This window comes from Cupressus sempervirens, chromosome 9, assembly GCF_028749045.1.
Source record: "Cupressus sempervirens isolate cs-2001-9-10 chromosome 9, ASM2874904v1, whole genome shotgun sequence".
In the NCBI taxonomy this organism is placed as follows: Eukaryota; Viridiplantae; Streptophyta; class Pinopsida; order Cupressales; family Cupressaceae; genus Cupressus; species Cupressus sempervirens.
In genome coordinates this window covers 550,736,840-550,756,377 of record NC_143126.1, presented here as the reverse complement: position 1 = coordinate 550,756,377, position 19,538 = coordinate 550,736,840, and the positions used below count along the sequence as shown (strand labels likewise).

At 30.1% G+C, this 19,538-nt stretch overlaps 1 protein-coding gene across 1 annotated transcript; it reads right to left on the bottom strand.

Annotated features, from left to right (window-relative positions):
* Positions 1–17,730: 17,730 nt before the first annotated feature.
* On the bottom strand, positions 17,731–18,345 carry LOC149539823 (ethylene-response factor C3-like). The gene has a single exon (XM_089802620.1). The coding sequence runs from the start codon at positions 18,343–18,345 to the stop codon at positions 17,731–17,733; it is 615 nt and encodes a 204-aa protein (XP_089658746.1).
* Between the last annotated feature and the right edge of the window lie 1,193 nt (positions 18,346–19,538).

Here is a 19,538-nt window from a genome sequence, read left to right as displayed (position 1 = left end):
AATGAAAGTTAGTATTAATATTTAAACCACATTGTTTAAAATATTCTCGTGGCTTGATTCTTGAGTTTTATGCAAAAGATTATTAAAAAATGTGTTGCTTTAGTATCAATTTTTTTTGCTTAATATCCCTCTTAATTACCTACTAAGCCTAACAATCTTTACATTATTATTATTTTAAATAGATATAATTATAAAAATACAAATGACATCACTTATCTAATGTTTGCTGATGCACTTTTTATATTGCTATAATATAATGATAAGAAATATCCATGTTAAAAGAATAATACTTATTATAATAGAATGATAAGAAATTAAAAGAATAATAATGACTTCATTTGAAAGTTAAAAGAAATTTTTTTCTATTAGATATAGAGAGATCAAAAAAAGTTACATAGGACTTCGAGCACTACAAAAGAGGCAAAGCCTCAAACCAGAGCCAAGGTAACAAAAGATTAGCTAAAGAACATCAAAGAACAACAAAAGCCGAACAACAGAAGGCTAGTACAAGCTATCACAATAAAGATCAACCCAAGCGGTCCAACCAAGAGGGCCTTCCATCCAAACAATAGTTTTTTGTTCCTGAATCTGGGACAACATATAGATATCCTCCTTCCTGGCATTATGGTTCCTCTTAATAGCTTGGATCAGCTTCCAACACATATGCTCAAACATCCACAGATTACCCATAGTCCTTCGCCACTGATAGTCATACTTAAGATCGTGAACAAAGAAAGAAGTCTGTCCATCTTTAAGAAATCTGCTTAATATGTCCTTTTCAATAACCATGGTGTTTTGCACTTGCAAGAATATTTTAAAATGTGTGAGTTCTCGAAAAAACTCAGTAAGAACCCTTGGCTTACCTTGGTATTTTTCCTCATTCGTGCATTTCCAAATCTGCCAAAGATTGTTAGAAGACAACATATTCCAAAAGAAATTAGCATCTTTGATTAGAATTAAAAAACAATAATGGAAAACATTTTAAATCATAAGTTTTAAAAATTACATAAAATTTTCTTCCAAAATTTTAAGGTTCTTACATGCATTTGGTCACCTCTCAATCAGTTCACCAACCATGATTATTAAAATAAACGCCTACAATGACAGTTCATAGCTGACAAAGGTTAACTAATACAAAAGAAAATGCAAAAGCAATAACCAGCGAAGCAATGGTACTTGAATCGATTAAACATAGATAACCCAACATTTGCCTAGCTCCATCTCTACTTTACAAACACGGTATTACCTTTGCTCACGCAAGAGAATTCATATTACTATTGTCACGAAATGTTTTATATTAGAAATACAAGAATTAGGTCACCATAACATAAAAAATAGGTATCATTGGAAGAACGTAATGAAGTCTTATTGGAGTACATGTATAATATTTTCACAACTTATAGGCACCTTGGCATTATCAGAATTTTTTCCCGTTACGTGACAGAAAATGATGGGAGCTTGTTCCACTTCTTTCAAACAAAGAATAATGTTTTCATTATCTGCGTGAAATAGAGTTCTTCTGTTATGTGGCAGCAGAAGACTATTTGACGGTTGCTTTAGTTGAAAGCATGTAGCATAATATCCTTGTGGAATCAAGAAAGTCCAGTTGGAAGGCCATGTGTTTGATGTGCCATGTATAGTTATATCGTTGAAAAATCAAGCTGAATGAGAAAAGATAAGCATTATCAAACGCGTGCTCATTAAATGTAAGATTTTAACAATAGAAAAGATGGCTTTGATGTGGTAAAATTAAATATCATAATTCATAAAAGAATGATTACTCTCGGTGTAATATATATATATAAGCTAGTAACAATTGAAGCACAACACATAATCTATTTTTAAATTTTTCTATTTTTGATAAGTTTAGTATTAAATTATTTATTTATTTTTAAATATAGTTGTACAAAGTTACTATAAATTTGTAATTGTATAAACTTACTATAAAATTATTCTTCAACATTTTATTTTTTAATTCTATATATCGTGTTTAATTTGCATGACTTTAGTTTTATTTTATTTTAAGGATATTATGTAAATTGTTACATTCAGGAGTAGAGTTATGGTTAGGGTTAGGGTTAGAGTTAGAGTAAGGGTTAGTTTAAGGATTAAAATTAGGGTTAGGGACACGGTTAGGATTAGAGTTTGAATTAGAGTTAGGGTTAGGGTTACAATTAGAGGTAGAGTTAGGGTAGGGATATAATTACAGTTAGAGTTAGAGTTAGGGTTAGGGTTAGGTCTAGAATTAGAGTTAGAGTTAGGGTTAGAATTAGGGTTACAAATATAGTTAGGGTTATAGTTAGAGTTAGAGTTAGGATTAGGATAAGGTTAAGAATTAGGGCTAGGGTTAGAATTAGGGTTACAAATATAGTTAGGGTTAGGGTTAGAATTAGAGTTAGGGTTTGACTTAGAGTTAGAATTAGTTAGAGTTAGAGTTAGGATTATAGTTAGAGTTAGAATTAGGGCTAGAGTTGGAATTAGGGTTAGAGTTAGAGTTAGGGTTAGGGTTAGGGTTAGAGCTACAATTAGAGTTAGAGTTAAAATAAGAGGTAGTGTTAGTGTTAGGGTTAGAATTAGGGTTAGGATTAGAATTAGCATTAGAGTTAGAGTTAGGGTTAGAATTCGTGTTAGGGTTAGGGTTAGGGTGAGAATTAGAGTGGGCGTTAGAGTTAGGATTAGAATTAGGCCAAGGTTAGAATTAGGTTATGATTAGGGCTAGAATTGAGGTTAGGGTTACAATTAGAATAAGAGTCAGGGTTATATAGGGTTAGGGGTAGGGGTAGAATTAGAGTTAGGGTTAGGGTCAGGGTTAGAATTAGGGTTACAAATACAATTAGGGTTACAAATACAATTAGGGTTAGAGTTAGAGTCAAGGTTAGGGTAAGGGTAAGAATTAGGGTTTGGGCTAGAATTAGGGTTACAAATATAGTTAGGGTTAGAATTAGGGTTAGGGTAAAGGTTAGCGTTAGAATTAGAGTTAGGTTTTGAGCTAGAGTTAAAATAAGAATTAGAGTAAGGGTTAGAGTTAAAGTTAGAGTTAGGGTTAGAGTTAGGGTTAGAGCTAGGGTTATGGTTAGAGTTAGGGTTAGCATTAGGGTTAAGGTTACAATTAGAGTTAGAGTTAGTGTTAGTGTTAGTGCTAGTATTAGTGTTAGGTTTAGAATTGGGGCTAGGGTTAGGTTTAGAGTTAGGGTTAGAATTAGAATTAGAGTTAGGGTTCAAGTTAGAGTTAGAGTCAAAGTTGGAGATAGAGTTGTGGGTATAGTTAGATTTAGGGTTAGTGTTAGTTGATTTAGGGTTAGAGTCAAAGTTAGGTTTAGAATTAGGGTAGGAGTTAGAATTAGAATTAGGCTTAGGGTTAGAGTTAGAATTATATATGGTGTTAGGGTTATGATTAGGGGTAGGGTTAGGGTTGGGGTTAGTGTTAGGGTCAAAGTCAAGGTTAGGGTTAGTGTTAGGGTTAGGGTTACAATAAGAGTTATAGTTATAGTTATAGTTATAGTTAGGGTTATTGTTATAGTTAGAGTTAGGATTAGGGTTAGAATTAGGGGTAGGGTTAGGGTTAGAATAAGAGATATAGTTAGAGTTTAGATTGGAATTAGAGTTAGAATTAGGGTTAAAATTAGGGTTAGGGTTATATAACTTTAGAGTTAGAGTTAGGCTCAGAGTCAGAGTTAGAGTTAGACTTAGAGTTAGGATTAGAGTTAGGCTTATATAGGGCTAGGGATATGCTTAGGGGTAGAATTAGTGTTAGAGTTAAGTCAGAGTTAGGGTTAGCATTAGGGTTAAGGTTACAATTAGAGTTATTGTTAGTGTTAGGGTTAGAATTAGAGTTAGAGTTAGAGTTAAAGTTGGAAATAAAGTTGGGGGTAGGGTGGTCTTTAGGGTTAAGGTTAGATTTAGGGCTAGAGTTAGGTTTAGAATTAGGGTTAGAGTTAGAATTATAATTAGGGTTAGGGTTAGTGTTAGAGATAGAGTTAGAGTTATATATAATGTTAGGGTTAGGATTAGGGGTATTGTTAGGATTAGATTTAGTGTTAGGGTTAGAATTAGGGTTATGATTATGATTAGGGTTAGGGTTAGGGTTACAATAAGAGTTATAGTTATATTTATAGTTAGGGTTATTGTTAGAGTTAGAGTTAGGTTAGGGTTAGAATTAGGGGCATGGTTAGGGTTAGAATAAGAGATATAGTTAGAGTTAAGATTGGAGTTAGAGTTAGAATTAGATTAAAATTAGGGTTAAGGTTAGGATTATGATAAAAATCATAGATATGATCATAATTAGAATAACAAATTAGGATTAATGCCAAATAATTTGTTCAAGGATTAGGGTTTAATATTTTGGAAAAGGGTTTATAATTTAGTATTAGGGTTTATTGCATATAATTAGGGTTATTATAAGCATTTAACATTAATTGTCATACTCAGGGCGAGGGCTAAGTTTACCATGGTATAATATATAATTAAATTGAATATATTAGAAGGCTTTCATTAGGGTTTGTTTAGGTTTAACCTTAGGATAATATTTACAATTAGGGCTTACATTATGGTTAGTCTCAAATAGGTTCTGGATTAATGATATAGTTATGTTTAGGTTTTGGGGTATATCTAGGCTAAGTTTTAGGGTTTGTATTATAGCTAGGATTTTGGTTAGGGTTGTTATTAGTATTTATAATATGGTTAGTGTTTAGGTATGGTTTTGTGTTACAAATACAATTATATTTCTCATTATTCTTATGTTGGAAAAGAATATTACATTAAAGTTAGGGTTTTTGTCATGGTCAGAGTTAGGGTTGTAATTATGGTTAGGGTTACTACTTAGATTAGGTTTTTATTAGGTTTGGCATTAGGTAAGGGTTAGTTTGATGGTTAGCATAAAGTTTATAGTTATGGGGTTAGAGTTATATTTTGGGTTAATGATATAGTTAGGTTTAGGGTCATTCTTATGTTCTAGAAAAATAGAACTATATTTATCATTATGGTTAGGGTTCCAAATGCGTGATTAGGATGAAAGTTAGGATTTGTATTAAATTCAAGGTTTAAGATTATGATTCAAATTTGGTGACTTCCTATTTATGTGAAATTTGAGATTAGGCTTATGACTTTTCATTGGGATTTGGGTTAAGGTTAGGGTTAGGGTTAAAAATTCACTAAAGGTTTATGGTTAAGGTTGAGATTATGGTTATTTTCAAGGTATATATAAGCCATAACTATAGCTAGAGTTTGTAGTATGGGTAGGTTAGGGTTTATTAGTACAATAAGGCTTTATGAGTAATGTTTTGGTTACATTTTGGGGTAGTTATGTCTAGTCAAGTTCAATGCCTTAGGTTGAAGATTAGGCTAGGCATTAAGGTTAGGACTTAGGTTATGGTTAGGGTTACAGTCAAGATCATGGTGCATATTATAGTTGGTTTTGCATAACATCTAGGGTTATAGTTAGATGCTATAGATTAGGGTTTGGTTAAAGGTTAAAGTTATTGTTAGGATTATAATCAAGGTTCATGGTTAAGGTTAAAGTTATGGGTTAGGCTAGGCATTAAGGTTAGGACTTAGGTTATGGTTAGGGTTAGAGTCAAGATCATGGTGCATATTATAGTTGGTTTTGCATAACATCTAGGGTTATAGTTAGGTGGTATAGATTAGGGTTTGGTTAAAGGTTAAAGTTATTGTTAGGATTATAATCAAGGTTCATGGTTAAGATTCAGAATATGATTATAGTTATGGCTTACCAAATAGCTAGGGCTAGGGTTCAGAATAATTTTAATAGTTGGTGTTAGGGTTTATATCTAGTCAATTAATTATCAATTATTTTTGGATTTATAATCAATATGATTATTTTAAAGAAATACAATTATGTCACCATGTGCATTTCTTGATTTAGAATAATTAAATAATATCTTAAATCAATTTTAATTTTAAATATTATAGTGGTAAGTGAATAGAGAATATAGGTGGATAGATTCTTATATCAAGCAACATTTTTATTCTATTTTTTATTTTTTTGCATTCAATCATTTTAAATGTTAAAATTAAAGTATGTTCTTTCTTAATTTTTTAGAATGAAATCTTTCATAAAAAAAATTGGGATATGTAAGAAACAATTCTATTCTATTTTGTTATTTTGTATTTCTATCCTTGTAATTGGGAAATTGAAATAAATAGAATGTAATCTTCATACATAGGCAACATTTCTATATAATTTTTCTCTTTTTATGAATGGAAATTATTTTAGATTCTAAAATTGAACTAATTTCTATTTTCAGTTTTTTTGAAATAAATTAACAATATTTTTGTCTTTTTGGTGAATGTAATTTGAAATTATAAACTTGAAGCAATTTATTTTACATTTGATTGTGAAAAAATGATTAGTTTTATAATAAATTTAAAATAAGAATAAGACATTACTTTATTATTATTTTCAAAATTCTATTTTACATACAAATTACTAGAATTTTAAGATTTATAAAAAATCAATTAGAATTTATAAAGACAAAGGACCTTTCATCAAATTAACAATATCAACTATTTTTAAAAAGATAATTTTTATTTTTTTAATTAATTACTTTTACCAAAATAAAAAATAATTTAAATGAAATTCTTTTTATCTTACCCTTTTCTTAGATACATCACTAAGAATATTTAGAAGATAACAAATAATTAAAATTAAAATTAAATAAAGCTCGTAAGTTTATATTTTAGATGTTTTTTCTAGCTTGAAAACAGTATCCTCAAACTTAACTTTCATTTCAATTATAACAATAAAATTATTGATTATGCACACTTAACCATATGTGAACGGAAAAAATGGCTATCTGTTTCTTCTTCTATTACCATGCCACATTGTAATATGCATAAAATTTGTTCATCTTCAACCATATTAAATCCAACTGATATTTAATCATAACAAACTTGATGGCTAAATGGAGCACCTACAAGAAATAAAGTGTTCAAAAAAATGTATGAAAATCTTAAACACCAATCAAACACTTTGACATTCTTAATATAAATTTCATTTGAACCGTTGACCTCTATAATGAATGCACTTGTAATATTTGAAAAATGTGTGCATCGAAAAGTCAAAAACTTGAGAAGCCTTAATTCCAATAAAACTTCAATAGAAAATAAATTGGAACCAATTCAATGGGCACCAACCCTTGAATTTTTTTTCTAGATATCCCCTGTTACTTTTGAGTTCCTCATATTTTAGCAATGGAGACTCATTTTGAGTTATCCTAATTTTAAAAAATATGTCCTTGCAGGTCCTTAGCATGTATTCATATCTTTCTCATAATATTAAACTTTGTTATTAAATATGGATCTTCTTCTGCAAAGGTATCATGAATTTGTTTGCTTGCATTGGGGCTGAAAAATGCATGGAAAATGGTTGATGTTTGGTGGTGCAATCACAAAATTTGTCAAAGAGTTAGATACACAAAAAAAAATTTAATGTAGAGGAAAAGGAATAGGAAAAAAATGAATGATGAGGAAGCTTGCCAATGGAGTAGGTGGTCACAATAGTCCACAAAAAAATATTTGTAGCCTTAGGTGTAAAAGAAAGTATTGCTAATGTGAAAGTTGAATCCGCAATCATATTTGCAGTGTTCCTGTCATGCTATAATACAACATCTTTCTCATGCACCAATGTTGTGAAAAAATAGTGCACTAGACAGAATGCATTGATAATAAAATATGAGACATTTGCATTTGAAAGCCAAATTGGAGAGCCGAATGTCTACGATAAAATTGCACCCAACACATTAGAAAATGGTAACAGATTTTTGCAACATGCATGCAAAAAAAATCCTACAAAATAGTAATGAATAAGGAAACAAAATCTCATTACTTGAACCTTCTTTGTAGCAAATAAAATTACTAAGAATAATGAATCTAGAAGCTGAGGTTGAATTTATTTAAACTTAGTAACCTTTCCACTTCCATGCATTTAAGTTAGAATTTATTAAAGAATCAAATTTATTATGACAAGTGTTAACATTTCTATTTCCATACATTTAAGGATAAAACTTGTTTTGGACAAGTGGTGAATTTTACATGTTGTCAAGGGAATATGTAGAGCTTCAAACAAGTGGTGCTTTTTACATGTTGTTAAGGGAATATGTAGAGTTTCTTTTTTCTTATAGATTCATAAAATATTTTTTATTTTTTAATCATTCAAACATGTTTACTAAATGCAGATCAATTAACATTTTCTCATTAAATAAAATTTTAAATTTTAAAATATTTTAATGAATCATCAGAATCCTTTAAAATAAATTTAGAACTAAAGTCTAGATTTCAATAGAATATTTTTATACTTTTTCAAATATTTTATGAATATTTTTATTCTTAGTTTATATTTTGCATACAAAACATTCTATTTTTTTTCTAATTAAACAAAAAAATACTTTCTAAATATTATAGAAAAACTATGTTTTATTTCCATTCAATCTTTTATATAAAAAAATATCTAGCTAAAATTCTATATTACATATTTTTATGGATAATAGTATCATTTTAATATATATATTATTTTATAACAATTATTTTTTATGTAATATTTATAACAATTAAGAACATATTTTTTTAAAATTTATTTCTAAGTTAGATTTATTGTTTTTTTATTTTTTCAAAATTTTTGGGGCCTTATTATTTCAACCTTTTTATATTGGTATAGTCATTTGCCACCCTATTATTTCAGGACAACCATGTGGCACCTTATTATTTTGGGGCCGATTATTTTGGGATGACTATGTGTTCCACTATTATTTTGGGATGGCCATATGTCACCCTATTATTACGGGGCCTATTATTTCAGGAATAAATTATTCTTTTATTATTTTATAAGGTGCCACATGGCCATGGTGAAACAAAATGCATTTATAAAATAATTTTTTAATTAAATTAGTGTTTAACTGCTCCCATTTCTTTTTCATTGATGGAGAATCTATTTTGGCATATTCTTGTGCTAGGTATTTGTGCTATGATTGTATAGAATGCCTCTCAACATAATTATCATTTTAATAATTAATTATTTTTTATGTAATTAAATAAGTACAAGTTCTTCATATATCATAGATGGATATTCCACCATATAAAAATATTATGTATAGTTTGTTTATGTATTTCTTAAATTATTATTATGTTGAATAAGTAGAGAAACATTTATTTTTTCTTTATATTTATTTGTGGTGCCCCTTTCCCAAATGTTATAAAAAATAGTGGATATACACACACACACACACACAATTTTGTATATTACAAGTTTACTATAAGAAATAGTTTAGAATGTATAATAGTTGTATATTATATTATTGTTCAAATATAATAGTAATATATTATTTAATTATCATCATATATTATAAAATTATAGAATTAATTATTATATGTAAGTTGTTAATAGAGATATATAATTATATAGTTTTATGAAATATACTTATATATTTTAATAAAAAAATATCATTTATATACCAAATTTTTATTGTACATTATTGTTCAAATATAAATATAGTATATTATTTAACTCTTAACATATATCACAATTCACAAATTTTGTATCAAAAATTTAGCCCAAAAATATGAAATATGGGAACCTTTTGAAAAAAGTGCTCCTATAACACAAAATGAATTGAACCAATCAAATTTAAGAGATTTAATTTTTACAATATAAAAAATCATAAATAAATTATAGAACTTAGCAAATATGTAAATTAGCTAAAAATAATTATTTGTGATTGGTGCATATTCATTGAGTTAATTGAGTTATCGGTTGAAGTAAATGCAATAGTACATTTTTTATGACAAGTACAAAAAATTTATATAATGTAATAGTTATTATATTATTATATAATAGTGTTATTATCAATATAATATAATATAATAACTATATAATATTATTTTGTTTTAATTTAAATAAAAGTGGCAAGCCATCATACTTTATTTAAATAAACTAGTTCAAGATCTTGAGGAGGAAAAAGTTAGTAAGAAATCCTCCTATTCTTGACCTAATAATTTTAAATTTTTTTTCTAAAACCAAGGAAAGCTATTACATAACATTGGCTACATGACCCTAAATGTATCTAGCTCTATTTTCACAAACATGAAAGAAAGATCAGCTACAAAGTCCTTAATGGTGTATTAAAATGAGATCTCACTACTCCTCAATGATCTATAATCTATGCAATTAGTACTAGTAGATAGAATAGAACAAGTGATTGTACTAATATTTACAATATCTAATTAATCGTTTGTATATCTTGCATATGAATATATTCATACATAAATAGTTCATATCTAATTGATGAAACAACATCATATCATCATTCACAAAACTTTATGTCATGTAAATGTCCATACCATACTTCAAATGAGTAAAAAATTCAATTTATATACCTTTTCAATTATATTATCCAGTCAACCTTAATGATGATATGTATAGGAAAACATCATAATAGAATATCAAGACTTTATCACTAATGGTTAACATCTAGGATGTCATCACCATATTCTCGAGTTATTGAATTGATAAGGAAGTTCAATTCCTTATGCCAAAATACCCAATCTTTTTCACTTATCCAGTACTCTATTACATAAGCCCACCTTCATATTCTTTAACCAAAACATGTGCTAATTGATATATCAATAGAGTTGAACATATTAAGATTATAGAAAGAATCCATTCTACTAATTTCCAAAATTGTGCCCAATATGACTCACTCGACTAAACTCATTGATAAAAACAATTCAATTGTTGATGATTTTTCTAAACAATACTAACTAAATATTTTAAACAAAAAAATGTAAAATTTCAAACATAAGTCCAAGTGACCTTATCATTGTATTGTGTTATCATTTATGACTATATTTGGGTAAAAGTACAAAGTTGTGTCACATTTTAGGTTGACTTACAATTGAATTTGAGTATTTCTATCTAAAAATAAATTTTGTTCAAACATATGATCTAGATAAATTAATTCTAGCTAAGTAATATATGTTATCACACTTTTCAATTGAAAATGTCTATTAAAAGCATGTTTTATGGTAGTTTGTGTCCAATTACTAAAGAAATAAAATTATTTTAGAATATTGACATTTCAATAACTCTTACTTTTTTATTTATATTTCCTTAATAACATATAAAAATCATTTTATAGTGCTCAAAGTTAAGGATATTCTCAAAAAGAGTTCATAGTGATTTTACTTAGATATAGTATATTTTAATTAAAAATAATACAAGTACTTATTTAAACACTCAAGAAGATGTTGATTTTGAGAAAGAAAAAAATAGTGAATCTTATTAAAAAATTTAAAAGCATATGTTGTTTTCGAGGAGAGAGTCCTCTTCCAAAAGGTATAATATTTAGAGATGGAAACTATCAATTTTAGGTGTGTTGAAATTTGAATTATTATAAATGAGAAAATATAGGTCAAAAGGCTATTTTTATTTTTGATTGATCTATCTATATATGTCATCTATAACATAATTTCAAATGAAAGGATAAAATGTTTATTTCTATATAGTTTTGTGCTGGAAACTAGACCCCTCATTTTTGGCATTTATTAGCAACTAAAAAATTATCCTTCAAAATTAGGAAAATATATCAATTATTATTCCAAATAATCATTAAAAATAATAATCATAAATGTTGTCCATTTCTACACATTTCATTAGTTTACTTCATTTTCAAATTCTAAATAAATATACCAGTTTTCTATGATTGAAGTTGAATTATTATACTTTTGCTAGCCTTTTCCTTTATGAAAGGGTGGCACTATTTTTTACTTCTACATATTCATGCCTTAATATATGATCACTTGCCAACAATTACATCTAAGTTTTATATTTAAGATTAAACATGTGATTTTAACTTCAAGGATGAAGTTGTTATTTAATGAGCCTCTCTAATCTATGAATGCATTTTCATTGAAAACTATTTATTATAACAAGGAAATTACACTCTATCTTATGGAATAACCATGTTTATGTTGGGACTACACAATTATCTATATTTTTTTTCTATATTTACAATATTCAAAAGGAGGTCTTCACTTGGGTAAACTAGGGTTGTAAATGTGTTTTAAAGATACTTATAAGTGTATTTTAAATGCAACTATCTATTGGAAACAATTGACCTATATAACTAAGATAATCTTTTATTTTGGAAAACAAATTCTTCAACATTCAATAGTTTATAGTAACCCTTTTAGAGTCATAACATGAAGAAAATAAATCCTTTCACATCAAGACTACTATGGCACATGTTTCAAATACCCACACTAATCAAGTAAAGATAAAATTAGATTTTGTTTGTAGTCATTGTAATGCTTGAGTTTTCAAGGCCAATCAAATATTGGAGCTCCATATTGATGTATGATTTTTTAAATATACAACTAGATTTGAACATGTAAAAGCTAAAAAAAGTTAAAGGTAGGAGGTGTACTATTAATATTGTACCATTTTGGCATTTGTATTTAGCTAGTTTTACTACTATTTCTTTTGCATCTTTTACACATTGAGGAATAATTGGAGCCATCTAGTATCTATGCAATGGAAATTTTATGTAAAGTCATACTAAAATAAGGAATGTAGTATGCAATTAACATCCTTGAAATTTTTTTTGTGAGCAATATAAGAGTATCATGTAATGAGCAAGGTGCATTAGGTTTAGACAAAAGGGTCACATATAAATGTATTAATACATTTTTTTATTGCTTCTTATTTATCTCACAGCCTTTAAATAGGGACTCTTGCATTATATTTGAAATATATTCTAACTTAGTTTACATCTACTTAAAGGTTTTCATCAATACGAAACTCACATTTCCTACTACTAAAGTATGATTTTATCTTTATAGTTATATTCTTGTTTAGTGACAACCTTGTATTATTCAATGGTAGATTTATTATTTTTCTCTTAAAAACCTTGTGTTTTGTTGTACTTTATACAATTTTTATTGAGCTATTTTTTATATTAATAGTAGCCAAAACAAGGGGCTTGCCCTCCGTACATAGTCATGGTTAACCCATTAACAACACAATAGCAACAAAATACTACCAACAAACTACCATGCCCTTAATATCAAAAAAACATAATATCCTACCTAGTCAACCTAACTAGGTGCTATCATACATATTCACATATCCACTAGTAATATAAACAAAATTATCAGTGGACAACATAGCCAAAAAAAAAGAGACATAGTATCTACTACGTTGAATAATTTTTTTTAGAGTATAAAAACTAATCTACCTATTCTTCTAATAGCATATCTAATGAAATGTTTAAACCATAAAAATAAACAGTATAAGTTATGGTGTAATGACTACATTATAAAAGTAAAAGCTAGACATAACCAACAATAGAGTATCATCAGGAAAAAGAAAAAAGTCACAAGGCCTAAACATTGGCCTTATCCTTACCGTTCTTGGACGACAATACTTTCACCCAATTATCCATTGGAAAGCCAAAGAAATTAACAGAGTTCTCTGCTCCAAGGCTATCCTCCTTGTTCTCCTACTATAAGAGTTGGAGAGTAACAACAAAAACATGAGTGACCTAAAGAGAAAACTTGGATAGAGTCATAAAAATCTCATCCAAAGCCTTGAAATGTTCCTTGAGGGTTATCATCTCTTTCTTGACATCCTTAACATTTCTAGACAACTCCTTGAAACCAACACAATCACCTTTCCTAGCCTCCACAGTTTGTACCTGCAATAGCATGGGGTTAGTAAAAACCATTTTCTTATTGTTCTTTTCCATACACATAGGGGAATCAGTCATCATCAACAAATCATCTTTATGCTTTCCTAGGGAAGGGATAACACTTGAAGTGAAGTCCATGACATTCATAGTTAAACTAGCCAACACATGGGTTGTGTCATGGCTAACCTCCTTCTACTTCTTTTACTTATTGGTAATAATTTCTTCTAACATTGAGCTAGTTTCTTCAATCCCCATCACCTCCAAATCTTCCTCCTTCACTATCCTTCTCTTAGTTTTCTTTTCTTCTTTCACACTGGTCTTTGGTTATATCTCCTTATTAAACTCCCTATCCCTAGATTATTTAATTTCATTCTAGTAATACTTTTAGCAAGTTTGCTAGATCTCCTTCTACCCCTTCATGTTTTTATTGACTTATTTTTTTATAAATTAGAAATCAACCAAAATGGGGGCTGACCCAAAACAAAAAAGAGGTGAGAATTAGTCAAGAGTAATTACCAACAAACTAACCAAACCCTTTCCTTAATATCAAAAAAAACCAAATTAAGATGTTTATAAAATTACTACTACTAATAATTATAGTAATTTCATCATTATACATATTTCTGGCCCAAATTTTTTTGATGGGCATGGAGAAAATCCACAAAGTATCAACATAAAAAGCCTCATGGGCTAAATAGAAACTAAATATCATAACAAAAAACAAAAAATGTAGCACAATGACATGAGCTAAATTTCCTTGATTTGGTTCCTTAGGTTCTCCAATAGCAGGCACAACCAATCATCCATGAAAAATCCATATAGTGACTGGGTAGTCTCCATGTCCTTTTCATCAATAGTGCCCTCCTTGCCTATCTATAAAAAGTGAAGAGCAGTCACAAAAGAATACATAACCCTCACATAAAAGTTAGAAACTCTATCAAACTTGTTCTCCAGGTGTTCATTCTTCTTGATTAGGACAGTTATGGACTTCCCCAACTTGGCAATATCTGTACTCCCCTAGTAATTATTAGTTTTCCCCATCATACTAGTCTCCTTTTGAATGTCACTCCCCCTAGTGCTCACCCCTTTTGAACATCACCTCCCATAGGAAACTCCCCTTGAGTTTGGCTACCCACTTTGATAGGTGACATGGCAACACCCTATTCCTCCATAGCCCTATCCTTCCTAGACTCCAGAGTGTTGGCCTAAATTTTGAAAGTGTCAAACACCCTAGAGGAAAGAGGGCTATTATGTTCCCCTCCCATACCTTCTTCCTCTATCCCTTCAAATCTAATCTCTTCCTCCTTTTGTTCCCTGTAATTCCTACTAATTTCTTTCCTTTTAGCTCTTGGGTCAGTTTTCCTACCTAATTTATAAGTGGAATCATAATCATCTTTATTTTCCTTATCATGGGTGGCCAAGGGTTTTCTTTCTCTTAATTATTTTCCTGACCTACTACTACCCTTCCTAGTAGTGGTACCACTACTTCTAACATCTAGGGCATCAATATTGTCCATTTTTATATTTTTAGTAGTAGTTGAAGGCTCAGTGTGGGTTTACTAGATGGGGATGGAGTTTGGGCTAATCTAGTAATTTTTAACAAGGAAGGGCTTGGGCTTAATTTGAGGATGGAGGCCTTTGTAGAATTTGAATAGATGAAACATGAGGTCTTGGTTGTAGACTAAATACTCTCCTTTTTATGGATATTCCATACACAATCCTCTAGATTGAATGTAGTAACAAGTAAGGAAAAGAGATGCATTCCCTAGTCCTAAAGTGATTAAGGATAAGTAAGTGGTAGTAGTAACACACCTTAACTCTATCCTCCAAGGTTATATGCCTCATGATAATGTAATAGACCATATTCCATGGTTCAGGAAGCTTTTCTCTAGCAAATGCCCACACAAATAGACATGAGCTTCATTGGGACATAAAAAATTCCACAGGCTCATCTGATCTACACTCTAGGCTGCTTCCTCCAACTCTTATCCTCCATAGCCACACCCATAGCATTAGTAATTATCTTCTCTATAACTTCAAAGGAGACCTCATCAATGCTCACCCAAATATTTTTCCACGAGTCAATAATTTTCTAGGTCACCTTTTTGTCATGTCCTTCAATGCTCTCCATAAAAGGGATGATCCCACCTTCTTCTAGGCATGTCCATGCCAGCTTTTCATCAATTTTTATTAAGCTTTTATAATAAAAAGTAAAAATATTCATTTGTGCAAGCTTTGTTTCTAAGCTAGCTATGAGGAACATAACTTAAGGAAGAGCACTACTTAAGGAAGGGCTTTTGGTATTCATATTAAACAACTGCTATGTCTATAATTGGTGAATTGATGCAAGAGCATCCTAGTTTTCCTTTCTATCCTTCTTGTCTTTGTTCATTTTCTAGTGTTGGCCAAGTTCATATTTTGGTCAAGTCCCTGCTATGTTGTTTGAGTTTCTATTTTCACTGATTTCTTGCAATATTGGTCAAGTTCCTATGGTTGTCAAGTTTCATCATATGTTGAGTGAGCTTGGTGGTTTTCTAATACTTAGTTCCTTTGACCAATTTTTTTGTGATTGGTTCTTAGTGAGAATCGGTTCATTCATTTAATTTGAGCTATGAATTTGTGTAAGGATCATTGTGAGGTTGACCTTCTCTAGAGAGAACTATAATTCAAAATATTTAGGTAAAATAGAATAACTCTTCCATTGAAAGAATATCCTCATGTCATGTTTTGCACAAACCTACCTATAGGTTCATGAAAAGAATAAGTTTCTAAGGTAGTTAAAATCGTTTAGTTTTTCCAACAATTAATTTTACCTTCAAAAAATATCACACCATCTTGAATTCTATTATTTTTCATTAAAATTCAGCTATACATGATTTTGACTATGTGAAACATATAGTGGGTAAGTTGGTACATTTTGAAATAGAAAATTCTGATCTCTTTGAAAATTAAAAAGAAATGCAAATTAGGAGCATGTAAATAAAAGGTAATTTTATTAATTTTATGCTAGTTGGAGAGATGTGTGTGCGTGTGCATGTGTGTGTGCATGTGTGTGTGTGTGTGTGTGTGAGAGAGAGAGAGAGAGAGAGAGAGAGAGAGAGAGAGAGAGAGAGAGAGAGAGAGAGAGAGAGAGAAGTATGATTTTAGGACTTGCTCCTAGGGATGCTACTAGCTATATATATGATATATAAAGAAAGAGTAAAGATACCAAGGCTTTAGTTATTATTTTTAAATCATATTTGAAAATTAAAGTGCTTTCTTTATATATATATATATATATATATATATATATATATATATATATATATATATATATATATATATATATATATATATATATATATATATATATATATATATATATATATATATATATATATATATATATATATATATATATATATATATATATATATATATATATATATATATATATATATATATATATATATATAAGTTAGTTTATTTTTATGTTGAATGGGTTTAAAGAGATTGAATTTGGTGAACTGCAAAGTCTTAATATATGATGCTAGAATCATATCTTAAATACATTTAATTGAATTAGTATGGCTTACTCTTATGATGTTGGAAATGTGTCTCTTAATGCATTTAAGAAAATAGATAAGCCTCAGTCCTTGAATCCAACAAAAGAAATTGCAATTTAAAACTCATATTATATCAGATAGCTAAATATTTATATAAATTTTATTTATCAATCTTTTAAAAATTCATATGAATAAAATACAAGATTAAAATTATATATATAGATCTTCTATATATTTTAACATTATATTTATAATTTTCTTATATATAGTATTTTTCATTATTTATTAAAAGGAAAATATTTGCACTACTAATACTGAAAAAAAATATTATTCTATAAAATTAGATTGAAAAGATAAATAAAAATTATGAACGAGTCGATATATTCCCTCAAAAAAAAAACGTTGTATTATCATTTCATTAGCTTTAACAACCACAAAATGAATTTAACTATTCATTTTGAAATTAATTTTCAGAGATGTATGCCGGTTCAGAATAACACATCTGATCCTATTCTCATGTCAGGATTTATCAAGCTCAGGAATTCGTTGGTTTCAGCAGAGAGAAGTAATTCTTCCCAATAATCTCTTCCCTCCGATTGGAATGACCCCAAAATATCATCACCAGTCCAAATCTGTGGCTGGGCTTTGAATCTTTTCATCTGTGGTTGCTGCTCCTCTTCAAAAAATCCTTTTTTTCTGCACAAAATATCATCGAAACTTGCACAACTGGTGTGAGCCACGGTGTTTCCTGAATCAAGATCGTGCGCCAATGCGCGAGACACAATTTCGACTGGAAAGTTGAGGAAAGTGCGAGGCCCTCTCATTTTCAGAGCAGCTTTGTCGTACGCCATGGCTGCCGCTTCTGCAGTGGAGAATGTGCCCAGCCAAACCCTAGTCCCCTGCCTCGTCGAATCCCTTATTTCCGCCGCAAATTTCCCCCATGGACGCCTCCGAACCCCTCTGTAATGCTTTTCCACTTTTTTTCCACCTCGTTTCGGCAAGTTCGCAGCTTTTATGTCAGGAATGGCGGAATTCGCATTTAAATGCTCGGATTCTTCAAGTAAAGAATTGGTATTTACCTTTGCGGCCATAGTAACAGCCATCAATTGTTCCAGATTTCCATCTGATGGCAAACTGCTCTGTTCTTCAAGGTAAAGGAGGCTTTTGACATCTTCTATTGATGACAGTTCACCATAACTGAGTTCTGATCGCCGATCTAATGGTAAATCCATCTGATTTCCTCCGTTTCTTTCCACGGAGATCTGATTTTCTTTAAAAGAGCTGATGATCACGCCCTCCTCCTCTGCAAGGTTCGACGCGAGAGTTGGGGCATCCGAGGTTATGCAGGATCTTTGAGAGCCTCCGGCGAAAAACTGAATCCATATGTTCTCCAGAAGCTCATCTTTTGCTCCTGTTTCGCATGAAGCTGATTGCATGCCTCCAAAGGCAACGCCGTCCATTGTTATCTGCTAATCTTTCTTTCTACTTTGTTCCAAACCCTAAAACTCCAATCTTTAGCCGTTTCTGAGTAAGTGTTTCTTCTATGAAATCAGGAAAGCGCTGAAAACACAATTGATGAGCAGCTGCCATTTGAATCCGGGCATTTTAAGGAGATAATGAGGAGTAATGCAAGGGAATTCGTTTCTTGCAGAACAAGATAACGTTGACGCGGACGAATTCCAACCGAGCGCTTGCAAGAATATATTTTGGTTAAATAGTTTCGTTGAAGTTTGTAGAAACACTAATTTATAATTTTAGGATTACGATGGAAGTCGTTGCTTGGAACTGTGAACACGCGATCTAGAATGTGGAGAATGACAACTTTCGACTCGATTGAATGTAAAGTGAAAATCTGATCTCTCTCTCATTTTGTGTTCTCATTTTCACATCGTGAACTTTTCAGATGGTTAATCTGCAACAGCCCACATGTTGTTTGACGTTCAAAGTACTAACAAATGGATGCAGCCTATTTATTTTACATCGCAGATGTCATATAGTTTACACCTGTGCATTATGATTTCAAGTTCAGACTTTTTTAATTGATAAGTATACTAGCACCTTCATCAATTCGATGGCACCAATTGAATTGAAATCCAGTAAACTAACCTGAATTTTAAAACTTAAATTGCCAATAGAGTGCAATTTTTGAGTAAATAAATGCTCCGACGCATGTTATGAGGAATTCAATTATCAGATAAAATGGCGTCACTTTGCACTGTAGAAGCCAGAGACTTTTCTTCGTTCAAAGATTCAACTAACTGTATTTCTGATCTCGAGAATGCAATCGATGGTGAGC

Coding starts and splice junctions, on each gene's coding strand:
- LOC149539823 (XM_089802620.1), bottom strand. CDS start 18,345: ATGGCTGTTACTATGGCCGCAAAGGTAAATACCAATTCTTTACTTGAA.